The sequence below is a fragment of the Castanea sativa genome, chromosome 12 (genome assembly GCF_040712315.1).
Source record: "Castanea sativa cultivar Marrone di Chiusa Pesio chromosome 12, ASM4071231v1".
NCBI classification, from domain to species: Eukaryota; Viridiplantae; Streptophyta; class Magnoliopsida; order Fagales; family Fagaceae; genus Castanea; species Castanea sativa.
Window position 1 is genome coordinate 4790930 of NC_134024.1, and position 13701 is coordinate 4804630.

At 32.9% G+C, this 13701-nt stretch overlaps 1 protein-coding gene and 1 pseudogene across 2 annotated transcripts; both read left to right on the forward strand.

Moving 5' to 3' along the window:
- Positions 1 to 2308: 2308 nt before the first annotated feature.
- LOC142620058 (benzyl alcohol O-benzoyltransferase-like) lies at positions 2309 to 3930 on the forward strand (annotated as a pseudogene).
- Positions 3931 to 6481: 2551 nt separating this feature from the next.
- LOC142619852 (benzyl alcohol O-benzoyltransferase-like) lies at positions 6482 to 10783 on the forward strand. Of its 2 annotated transcripts, none has more exons than XM_075793188.1 (3): positions 6482 to 6850; positions 7410 to 7822; positions 9582 to 10783. In XM_075793188.1, the coding sequence occupies exons 2-3, from the start codon at positions 7547 to 7549 to the stop codon at positions 10509 to 10511; spliced, it is 1206 nt and encodes a 401-aa protein (XP_075649303.1). In that variant the 5' UTR covers positions 6482 to 6850; positions 7410 to 7546; the 3' UTR covers positions 10512 to 10783. The 2 variants fall into 2 exon arrangements, with proteins under 2 accessions (XP_075649303.1, XP_075649302.1); XM_075793187.1 differs by having other exon boundaries at positions 6520 to 6850; positions 7317 to 7822.
- Positions 10784 to 13701: the final 2918 nt, after the last annotated feature.

Genomic DNA, 13701 nt, shown 5'->3' on the forward strand with positions numbered 1-13701 from the left:
TATTGGAACCCACCATCACCATCATCGGCCACTAAACCCAGCAACCACCTCTGGCCACAAAACCCAGTGACCACCACCGGCAACAAAACCCAACCAAACCAACATCAATAAAACCCAAATCCAAAAATTCCAATCACCACTTCGTAACCCACAACCACCTCACTGCAAATCCACCCTAGATTAAAACCCATAACCACCTCCATTTCAAATCCACCCCAAATCAGACCCACCACCTTAAACAACCACCGACCACAAAACCCAAATAAAAAAACTCAAATCCACAACAAACCCACCACAGATCGGAATCCACCACCACCAAAATACCTACAACAAACTACAACCCATCATGGGCAACCAAAAACAACCACCATAACTACAATCCACAGACGACGCCGTATCGGGCGAGAAGCGAAAGCAAGAAGAGGAGCTACCGTCGTTGTGGAAGACGAGCCTCTGCTCCTACTTTAGGTGTGACACAGGGTCTTGCAGCCACGACGACGCGTGTAAGTATGCACACAGTGAGGAGGAGCTCTGTTCGCGACTCGATAACACGTGGGACCCGACCTCTGACCTTGCAAAGAAGGCCAGGAGGTCTAATTCAAGTGCAGAGAGGTTAGGATTAGCACCCAAAAAAAAAAGAAAAGGCAGAGAGGTCAAGGGGAAGAAGAACAAAGGAGGTAGAGAGAGAGCAGACCTATTGCGTTTGAGAAAGGAGAAAAAAATAAAAGAAAGAAGTAAAATGACTAACGGATGCTAACGGGGTTAAGGATTAAAATATCTTCAGGGAAAAAACTGTCTTTTTAGGATGAAATTGGTAGGTTTTAAAATGTTTTGGATTTAGTTGGATATTATCACAAACCTCAGGAGTAGTTTGTGGAATTTACCCTAATTAAAAATTTGAATTATGGGCAGAACACTTCACCCTTTGTTGTGTTTTTCTCTTCTCCCTTTCTCTCTTCACTTGTCAGATTTCTTTTCATAAATTTTTACTCTTGTCTTTTTCTCACCCCGTTTAATCAATCATTTTCATTTCTTCTTTCACTCTCTTAGATATGTTTGGATACCGCTCATTTTGCTGAAACTTAAAACTTATTGCTGAAAGTATTGTAGATAAAGGTAAAAGTCAGTTAAAATAGTATAGTGGAGTCCATGAATAGTACCAAAAAGTGCAGTAGGACCCATAAATAATAACAAAAATAAGCTGAATAGTGAAATAATTTATAATTTTTATTACTTTCCAAACACACACTTAATCACATCACTCTCATATGTGTGTACATTTCTCTCCTCTCTCCCGTAATCTTCTTTTTTTTTAATCTCCCAAGCAGATTCACATCTCTCTCTCTCTCTCTCAACAAAAAGTCTACACTCAATTCATTTTTTGACTCCCCCTTTTTTTTCACCTATTGTGTGAATATTTATTTTATTTTTAAAATATATTTTGAGTTTGTAATATATAGAATATATTATTATTTGATTTTAAATTAATATGATATAATTGTTTTTATCTATAACAACGGAAAAAAAAAACTGATATCATTAAAAAAAAAAAAAAGCAGTAACCTAAAATAGTATGCTTGAATACATAGTATTGAAATATGGGTCCGGTTAATATACGCCACACATTAATCATTCATTTTTGGAAATATTTTATGAGAAATCGAAAAATTTGTCAAAAAAGTTGATAACTTTTTCATTTTTCTATAAAAAACGTTTCCAAAAAATAGTTTACTATTGTGTATCCTAAGGGCACGCGTTAGTAAATCCCTTGAAATATTTCAGTTTAAAAGAGAAACCAAAATGATCATCAAAACCAAGGTTGTTAATACCGTACCGGTACCGGCCAGTATGTACCGTATCGGTATTGAAATACCAATGTTTTATACCGGTTTAAATACCGGCCATACCGGTCATGTATCGGCTGTACCGGCCAATTTCGGTAATATCAGTTGATATCAAACGTACTGGCTGGTATAGAAAAAACTTTTTTTTTTTTAGTTTTGTAATTTTTGTAAAGACAGAATGATAACTTATTTGCATTAACTTATTAGTATTATTTGTTTTTTTAGTATGCAAAGAACAATTAAGCTTTCTATTTTTTATATTGCATTTTTTTCTTCTTTTAATTGATGCTAAAGTCAAATAATGAATAATTTGTTTCGAATTGAGGTAATGTTTTATGGTAAACTTTTATATTTATTATAATACACACACACACACATACATACATACATACATACATATATGTGTGTGTGTGTGTGTATATATATATATATATATATATATATATATATATATATATAAAATAATGGTAAACCTAAAATGGTACACCGATATTGACCGGTATCAAAATATATTGTTCCACCGGTCAAACCTCTCGGTACGAGATTGACTCCCTTAATCAGAACTGAATTGATAAATTGATAGCTTTGTTATCGAGTATAGCTTCAACATAGTTGAAGTAGAAAGAATGTCAAATGATTGAAGTAAATAGCTATCCAACAAAAAAGACACAAAGGAATAACCAATATGCTTAAGTTAATGCTATTTTTAGCTAATTAACAGGTGACAAGATTGAGGTGCGGGGGTTTTATCTTTGCCTGTCGCTTGAACCACACCATGAGTGATGGAATTGGCATAGCCCAATTCATAGGTGCCGTGGGTGAAATGGCTCATGGTGAATGTGCCCCTTCCATCGCCCAAGTTTGGCAAAGAGATCTTCTCAATGCAAGGAATCCACCAAGGGTGACATGCACACATCACCAATTCGATGAACTTCCCGATACAAATGACTACCCTCTCCAAGACATGGTCCCTTGTTCTCTCTTCTTCGGTTCGATCGAAGTAAATGCAATTCGTGAACATCTCCCTAGTCACTTGAAAAAATGCTCCACATTCGATATTATAACTGCTTGCATTTGGCGATGCAGTACAAGAGCACTTAGACCAATCCTAGAGAGTAGAGACCCAAGTGCGTGTAATGTTTGTAATCAATGTGCGTGGCAAGCATAGCCCCCCATTACCAACTGGGTATTACGGCAATGCTATTTTAGCAGCAGTGCCTACAACAACAGCTAGGAAGCTTTGTGAGAACCCTTTGGGGTATGCATTATAATTGGTAAAAATGGCAAAAGCTAATGTGACTATGGAGAGTGTGCATTCTTATACAGATTTGGTGGTGATTAAAGACAAACTTGATCTCAATAGGGTTCAATGCTACTTACCAACAGACATGACACGTGTGGGATTTGAAGAGGTGGACTTTGGGTGGGGGTAAACCTGCCTATGGTGGGCTGGCCAATCTTTGGACTTGACCAAATCTTAAGCTTGCAAGCTCTTAGAGCATTCCCATCCGATAATTTCATCATATTCTATTTTATTATCTTAAAAAACTATTTTATCAATTATATAATATCATTTTACAATATACTCAACATTTCAACTTTTATTTTATCATACTACACATTAAAATAATATATCTACACAATAGAATAATATATCTACATAATAAAGTAATATATTTTGAAGAGAGAGAAAATGAGACAGTGGAGAGAGGAGGCAGATTTTTGTAGATAGAATAAAATAATAATTTTTGGATTTAGAATGTTGCTATAATACCATTGTAAATTTGCAATGCTACTGTAGCAGTATTGCAAGTTTTTTTAGCTTTAGCAGACCAGTTATTGACGTTTGTTTGTGCTGAAATGGTAAATCTTGGCAAGATATGACATATACCATGCCAGCTACTAATGTTATTATACATCTTTTAGCAATAGTAACAAAGGGAAGAATGGCATTGTGGTGTCAATCCTGCTGCCAAATATGTCTCACGAAACATTCAAGAAAGAGCTTGAAGAGTACACGTTGAAGGGCCATGCAATTGGTGGTCAATCATCAACTCCTATTAAATCTTTCATGGAGTGCAATTAAACCAAATTATTAATGTAGGATTGACATTCAATGCAATATGTAATATCGTGTAAGGGCGAAGATTAAAGAATTAACTTTCAATGAATCAGAAAAGTTATAAAATTTTTATATAAAAAAAAAAATCTGATTCAAGGATTCAAGAAAAAGTTAGTTTGTTAACTTTTAATTCCAACCCTTAGATGTTATAACTAACTTCATAGCTCGAATCTTTTTCTCCTTACACCCCAAGCACTTTGTGCATAAAGAGATATCAATCTAGCTATAAAGCCCTTGGCATATACTTGATCTCAATACATCAGTAAATTTAAAAGAAAATGAATTAAGATGTAAATATCTTTTACTCGCTAAACTATTATCATAAGCAGTGTTTTTATTTGTTCGTTTAGACTCCTTAAACCAAATTGTTTAACCTAATATATTAACCAAGTGATTATTAGGTTTATTATTCAAATCTAGGTTAAACAATAATAAATCATATCATGCAAAGTAGTGGAAAAGTAAACAACACCACGATATGATGATCCAGGAAAACCAATAAAACGAATCGTTTCAAGGTAAAAACCTGGGAAGGATTTACCTAGTTTTCCTCAATGTAAAGTAAATTCACTATAAGATAACAAAATTTTTACAATCAGATTTAATCATAAATCTATTGCTACCTCATGTAGTAACGTACTGACACAATCACGTGCAAGCTCCGAATCCACAGAGTCTTTCTCTTCTTAGATTTACACCAACATAAGCAGCCTTACTTGTGACTTTGAGATCCCACTCAAAGGTTTAGCAACACAAACTCTTCAGTTTGTGACTTCAAGACCACCCTTGAAGGTTTAAATCATCAACACTTATTGATCTTATTGCAGCAACTTCAGATCTACCGGTTTTAGATCTCACAAGAGCACCTACAAAGTCTCTCAAATACTCAAAAAAATGTAGTTAGAGTTTTCCTTTATATACTAGAAGCGTTTCACTTGAAACCCAAAATGTTTAAGCAGAGTTTGGATTGAAATAAAATTCTGCAGAAATTTCATGTCTGCGATTTTCGATCGGTTGAATTTCATTGAATTTGAACTTTCCTTTCTGCAGCTTGAATTTTCTTGTGTTCTAACTTATAACACCTTGAGCATTGTCTAATAAACTCTATAGACTCTGAGATCTATATCTAGATAAGTTTGTGCTCACGGTTTGTCAATTGTTCTAAACTTTTAGATCCTAACAGTTTTGTTTGAAATTAATAGTATTATGTGTCTTGTTTGAAATTAGTGTTTTGTTTGCATCCATGAATAAGAATATGAGTGATTGATAATGTATTACATAATGTTATTATATCTTGAATGAAATTTTCTCTTTCCAACGATAGTGAATGTGAAGTAAAAAAATTGGACTCTTTAATATTATCTAAGGGAGAAAATGGAAGAGAAATAGAGTGGATAGTGTTTGAGTATGATTGAACATTTTTGCAATGTTATTTTTTGGTGTGGTTATATGTATATATATATTTCGGAGAGCTCAAATGATATACTTATAAAGCCCACAAAGTTCAGTCACTTTTATTTTAATTCCTAAATATTAGGATTTATATCTTACATGTCATCTAGCTAGCATGAAAACTATATCAGTTTGTTAGATGAGTCTAAGAAATTTTTTTAGAAAGACAATGCCTTAAAAGAGAGTTAGACATTAAAGTGATTTCTAATTAAAGGTACACAAAATAAAGTTATTTGCAATCACATTAAGAGAGAGGGCAGTTATTTGGTTATGCACATGCTAGAAAAGCATTTTTATTTGTAGATATAGATGTGTGAATAGAAAAGCTACCACCTAATTTGGAGGACGAATGCCAAAAAAAATATCAATTATTAAAAGTTTTCTTACCTTCTCCTTAAATTAAAAAAGAAAAAAAGAAAAAAGAAGAAGAAGAAAAGGAATCAAAGTTAAATGCCATATAAAAAAATTGATGTGCAAGGCAAGCAACTTATGGCAACTACATATAATATTTAGTATTATAACAAATATTTACTTCAATATATAAAATTAATAATAATAATGATAATAAGAGGGAAATTCTTTGTTTACCCTGCAAATACAATATATACCAATAAAAGTCCATAATAAAATTTATAGTACACATGTACTACCCAAAGTTTTTATTTTTTATTGGTAGAAAGTTTTTAATTTTTCACTTAACACAAAACAACATTGCGTTGATTTTAAATCAGCTCCCAATATTTAAATACATGGCAAAATAATGCTATATTCTAATATAATGCCTTTCTTATGGTTGTTGAAGGTTCACATCACCAAGTAAATTTATTGGGTAGCTCGGGACCATTGCTCCCTCCTCTTACGTGTAAGGCTAATTTTTCATGTGAGAGAAGGAAGCAATGGTCCCGAATTACAAAATAATTACTCCATTGTCAGTGGCTGGGGCCTGGGGGGCCTAATAATAATAGACAATGCCAACCTTTATTTTCAATTTTGATTAAATGCTTGGCAACTTCGTTGGAGGATGCTTTAAAATTTTTTATAAAAAAAAAAAAATGAAAAAAATGAAAAGAAGATAAGACTAGATTAGTACGACCGCCTCCCATTCCCATCCATTCATGATTTCAGCCACTATCTCAACTGAAGTGTACCAACTCCTGACTCCTGAGTGAGTGATTTAGCAAAATAATGGATGAGTGAGGGTGAGAAACTGAGGAGAGAAGAAGAGATGCAAATTTCTAAAAGCAATCCCGTGAAATGTATTCTTTCGACTCAGTCACCCTTTACCAAATACCACACCAAGTACCCATTTACTTTAACTCAGAAAAAACAAAACACTTGCTCAGACTGCAACGGGCAAGAGAGCAATTGCTCAGGCAAGAGTGAGATGGTACATCTCACAGTGCTTTTGGATTATTGAGGGGGAATATTTCAGGTAATCAATTTTTTTATTTTTTATTTTTAAGTTTTGGAGAGAGAGAGAGAGCATGACCTATGTTTTTAGAGTTTGTAGGAGCTCAAAGACCAGAGTCCAAAATTGAAAATTCACAAGTATGCTCTAAACATTTGAAAAGAGAGAGTTAGACAGAGAACATGTATACTAAGATAAAGATTTTCATGCATTGGTTAAAATTTGAGGCTTAATTAATATTCTTACAAGAGAATTAGACCTGTTTACTGGAGTGGTTCAAATCCACTTTATCAAATTTTAAACAATTTTATACATATTTTTACACACTTTTTTATCTACACGTATTTTAAAAATCTACAAATAACTCAATTCAAACTCTTCCGTAAAACGTACCTTTAATAGTACAAATTTAATACATGATATTTTTTTGAAGTTTTTTATTGAACAACTGACTTAAATTTCACTGCCTTCATACACGTTGTACTTGCAGTGTCACCTATCCCATTTGATCACACCTTTTTTTTTTGTGGCAAACTGGTAATGTCAATTATTGCTCCTTCACCCACCTCTCTGGCCTTCACAGTGAGAAGGTGTGAACCAGAGCTGGTTGCTCCGACCAAGCCAACTCCCCATGAGTTTAAACAGCTCTCTGATTTGGATGACCAAGACTGTTTTCGGTTTCAAATTCAGTTGATACAATTCTATAGGTGTGATCCATCTATGCATGGGAAAGACCCTGTGAAAATCATCAGAGAGGCACTTGCACAAGCACTTGTGTTTTACTACCCATATGCAGGGAGGCTTAGGAAACGACCTGGTCGAAAGCTTATCTTAGAATGTACTGGTGAGGGTGTTATCTTCATTGAGGCTGATGCTGATATTACACTTGAACAGTTCGGTGATATAATTCATCCTCCAATCCCATGTATGGACAAACTCCTCTATGATGTTCCAGGCTCAGGAGAGATCCTTGACTGCCCATTGTTGCTCATTCAGGTACTCATCTCTCTCTCTCTCTCTCTCTCTCTCTCTCTCTCTCTCTCAAATTTTCATTTCACAGCTTATCATCAGTGGTTCACACAATTAATAGAAAGAGTCACTTGTGCATTTTCTGTTTTTCACCAATGTGGGAATCTATAAATGATTAAAAACTAGCCACAAGCCCCAATACTATAAGATGCTTTAGTTTCACAAGATTTCCCAAATAGATTGGTGAAGACAGATGATGTCTCTGCTCTTTGTACCCTATATATACCTACAAAATTATATCAAGAAAACAAAATAATAGATCAATAACTATATGTTTTTTTATATAAAATCTTTAAAAATTAAAGTTTTGTGTATTTTAAAAATATATAATATTAATTTATGAATCTAAGAATAAATAACATCCAATTGAGAATATAAAACACATAATTTAATAGTGAAATTTTTAAAATTAATAGATAGAGTCACTGTGCATTTTCTGTTTTTCACCAATGTGGGGATCTATAAATGATTAAAAACTAGCCACAAGCCCCAATACTATAAGATGCTTTTGTTTCACAAGATTTCCCATATAGATTGGTGAAGACAGATGATGTCTCTGTTCTTTATACCCCTGTATATACCTTCAAATTACTATCAAGAAAATTATAGATCGTTAACTATATTTTTTATAAAAGCTTTAAAAATTAAAATATTGTGTATTTTAAAATTATATACAAAACATGAACTTTTAAATCGAAATCTAATGATAAAATTAAATTTTTTATATAAACAGAAATTCTAATCTCGCATAATTTATGTATATACATATATGTGAGTCTTTTTTCTGGAGGCTTGAACCTCGGCCCTTACTTCTACACTCTACAAGTATTTATAAGCATCGCACCAAATATACACTGTGCGGTGGTGAAATTTTAAAATTTTAATTGTGCATAATTTATAACAAAGAGTTATTAGCCAAGGTTATCAATTTCGTTCCATTTTAGTCAAAACAGGGCGGAATAATTTGTAACAATTATAGAATCGGTACGCTACACCTCCTTATTCCTCGGCCTAAATAGGCTAAATTCCATTGGATTTCATTGTGTTCCGGTCATTTCGACCAATATTTGAATTATGGGCAGAACACTTTACCCTCTGTTTTGTGTTTTTCTCTTCTATCTCTCTCTCCACTTGTCAGATTTCTTTTCTTAAATTTTTACTCTTCTCTGTCTCACCCCGTTTAATCAATCATTTTAATTTCTTTTCTTTTTTGACTCTCTCAGTCACATCACTCTCATGTGTGTTCATTTTCTCTTCCCTCTTCCATAATCTTTCTTTTCATCTCCCCAACACATTCACACTTCTCTCTCTTTCTCTCTCAACAAAAAGTTTACACTCAATTCATTTTTTGCCTCCCCTATTTTTTCACTTATTATGTGAATATTTGTTTCATTTTAAAAATATATTGTGAGTTTGTACTATATAGAATATATTATTATTTGATTTTAAATTAATATGATATAATTGTTTTTATCAATAACAAAGGGAAAAAAAACTGATATAATTAAAAAAAAGCAGTAACCTAAAACAATATGCTTGAATACTAGTATTGAAATATTTCATTCCAAACCAAAACCGTCATCAAAACAGAATTGATCAAGCATAGCTTAAACATAGTTGAAGCAGAAAGAATGTCAAATGATTGAAGTAAATAGCTACCCAACAAAAAAGACACAAAGGAATAACCAATATGCTTAAGTTAATGGTATTTTTAGCTAATTAACAGGTGACAAGATTGAGGTGTGGGGGTTTTATATTTGCCTATCGCTTGAACCACACCATGAGTGATGCAATTGGCATAGCCCAATTCATAGGTGCCGTGGGTGAAATGGCTCGAGGTGAATGTGCCCCTTCCATCCCCCAAGTTTGGCAAAGAGATCTTCTCAATGCAAGGAATCCACCAAGGGTGACATGCACACATCACCAATTCGATGAACTTCCTGATACAAATGACTATCCTCTCCAAGACATGGTACCTTGTTCTCTCTTCTTCGGCTCGATCGAAGTAAATGCAATTCGTGAACATCTTCCTAGTCAATTGAAAAAAAGCTCCACATTCGATATTATAACTGCTTGCATTTGGCGATGCAGTACAAGAGCACTTAGACCAGACCTAGAGACCCAAGTGCGTGTAATGTTTGCAATCAATGTGCGTGGCAAACTTAGCCCCCCATTACCAACTGGGTATTACGGCAATGCTATTTTAGCAGCAGTGGCTACAACAACAGCTAGGAAGCTTTGTGAGAACCCTTTGGGGTATGCATTAGAATTGGTAAAAATGGCAAAAGCTATTGTTACTATGGAGTATGTGCATTCTTATACAGATTTGGTGGTGATTAAAGACAAACTTGATCTCAATAGAGTTCAATGCTACTTACCAACAAATTCGACACGTGTTGGATTTGAAGAGGTGGACTTTGGGTGGGGTAAGCCTGCCTATGGTGGGCCAGCCAATCTTTGGACTGGACCCAATCCTAAGCTTGCAAGCTCTTACACATCTTTTAGCAATGGCAAAGGGAAGAATGGAATTGTGGTGTCAATTCTACTGCCAAATGTGGCTCACGAAATATTCAAGAAGGAGCTTGAAGTGTACACGTTGAAGGGCCATGCAATTGGTGGTCAATATCTATCAATTCCTATTAAATCTTCCATGTAGTGCTATTAAACCAAATTATCGATGTAAGTTAATTAAAGAATCAACTTTCAATGAATCAGAAGAGTTTAAAAAAAAAAAATTCTTTTATTCTGATTCAAGGATTGAGAGAAGAAGTTGGTTTGTTAACTTTTAATGCTAACCCTTTGATGTTATTACATACTTGATCTCAATCCACCAATACATCAGTAAATGTAAAAGGAAATTAACTAAGATGTAAATATCTTTTACTCGCTAAACTATTATCATAATTAGTGTTTTGTTTGAAATTGATAGTATTATGTGTCTAGTTTGAAATTAGTGTTTTGTTTGCATCCATGAATAAGAATACGAGTGATTGATAATGTATTACATAATGTACTTATATCTTGTTGAAAATTTCTAGTTCCAACAACGGTGAATGTGAAGTAAAAATATTGGACTCTTTAATATGAGTAATTTTTAGGTACTTTCGGAGCACGAAGAATAGTGCTCTCTTCTCTCACATTCATGGTGGGACCCGCTCATTTAATTCATGGTAGGGCTCATTATGAATGTGAGAGGAGAGAGCACCATTTCACTATACTCTGGGACTACCTAAGAATTTTCCCTTTAATATTATCTAAGGGAGAAAATGGAAGATAAATAGAGTGGATAGTGTTTAAGTATGATTGAACATTTTTCGCAATGTAATTTTTTTAGTGTTGTTATATGAATAGACCTCAAATGATCTACTTATAAAGTCCACAAAATCCAGTCACTTTTATTTTAATTCCTAAATGTTAGGGTTTAAACCTTACAACTCCCACGTATTCACCTCATTACCCTGTACTCGTAACTCCCATATTTGACCGCATGAAACTCTACAATAGTATTCCCAAAAAAAAATTATTCAAAATATTTTAAGCAATTTTAAACACCTAAAAATGACCAAAGTTTTTCTTAATAACTCCTTCACCTTAATAATTAAGAGGTATTTCATTAAGATTTATTATTTAAATTAGAAGACCTTTTGACCTAATATTAAAAAGTAAAAAAAGTAATCATCATGTAATGAATATATAGATAATATCATGTTTGTGCGTGTGTGTATATAAGGAAGTGTTGTAGAACAACTAGTAGGTAATATCTCTATCTCCATTACTATGAGTAAAGCCTTTGTTCAATATATCTATATATTAGACAAAACAATGAACTGACACGTAACTTTTTAAAGACTCGTGTCACCATGCACAAGAGTATCAGAGATAAACCAAAAACCCCAAAACTACTATATTCGAAAATTATAGCTTCATAAATTGTTCTAGTATACAAAAAATGGAAAATAATATATATGATTGATAGGCTTACACTTATCGCAACAAAAATAACGGCTTACACCTTTCTCAAAAAATATAAATAAATAAAATAACGGCTTACACATGTTATTTATTGTCTCCTCAATTATTAATGACATTATCCACTCATCTCCTTGATTTACTTAATAAAAGAAAAAAAAATCACCTATATTCTACCGTTTATAAATTATTTATGTATAGTCTGGTGAAAACATTTAATTAAAAATAAAAATTCTGATATATGACTTATCCACTTCTGTGTAGAAATCTTTTAGAAGATAAGAAGAGATCCGAACACAGCAAAACAATATAGGAAAGGATGAACTCCGGAGAAAAAAATTAATAAACAAATGGTCTACATTCTCTTCCACTAATTCATAAAGTAGATATAAGATTCCCCCAATGAAATTATTATAGACTTAAAACTTTAAATATATATGCTTTTTATTTTTTATTGTGGATTAGAAAAATACACAATTTAATTAATATCAAGTATGTACATGATTAATGAAAAGATGCCTATTTGTTATTGTTGATATCAAGAATTTTGTAACTCAATTAATTAGAGTTTTCTTATGTTCGGTTTCTAATAAAGATATTTAAAGTTCAAATTTTATCTTTCTAATTCAACTATCGAATTATTAAAAAATATATATATATATATATATATATATATATATATATATATATATATATATATATCCACTTATCTTTACTAATTATAGTAATAGAAAGGTAACCCACCACTTTGGCACTTTGTTAGACCCTAGTGCACGCTTATCTTTACTAATTATAGTAAAGCAAAAGGTAACCCACCATTTTGGCACTTTGTTAGACCCTAGTGCACGCTCGCTAGTGACGCAACGAAAACATAAAAAACTCGATTGGACCTCGCAATCTCTTGATAAAGGGGGGAAAAAAACACTAATATCGTATAATCTTATGTGTATAATCTTGAATACACAGACAATTTATTTGATGGTATCTAACTAATAAATTATAAGCACCAAATTTGAGTTTCTTTTTCTGTTTGAAATGGTGAAGATGGCAAATGTCTATCTTGCGCAAAAAAAATGGGCAAATACTTTATTTCCCAAACTAATTAGAGAAATGTCTCTCTTTTGAAACTCAATTTTTTTAAAATCGAGTTTAAAAAAGAAATATTTCTGGAGCCCTATTGTGGCGTTTTAAAGAGCCTGTAGTGACGTTTTAAGGACCTATAGCGGCGTTTGGTAACTTGAGCTCCATGATCTTAAGTTCCATGCAAGTTTTTCTTTTTTTTAACCTATAACTCGAGTTCATGAAGCTCGAGTTCCAAAACGCCACTACAAGCTCCTTAAAACGTCATTATAGGGCTCCTTAAAACGCCGCTATAGGCACTTTAAAACGTCACTATAGAGCTTAACTTGATTTTGAGAAAATCGAGTTTCAAAAGATGAACATTTCCCTAATTAGTTTAGGAAAGAGGGCATTTGCCTTTTTTTTTTTGCGTAAAATAGGCATTTGCCCATTTTGGCCATTTGAAATTGACCATAATGTTTTCCTTTTTGACAACAATTTTTTTTTTTTTTAGTTAAAAGCAATTTTTTTCTTTTTACAGCAAATATAAGAATGATTTCACATTGTGAAAAAAAGAAATTATGCTAGATAATTTGTTCTATTAGTGATAATTGAAATTTCAAATAACTAATTGTCAAATCTTGATCTTGATTGATACGTGGAGAGACTAGAACTGAGATTAATAACCAACGACGGAGCTCAAATAGGGACTGGTCCAAAGTCATGAGGTCGGATATTAAGCTATTGGGCAAGACATAGATACAGTACATAGGTATTATTCCTTAGGTTCATCTCTTAAGATTCTATCACGTGAATTT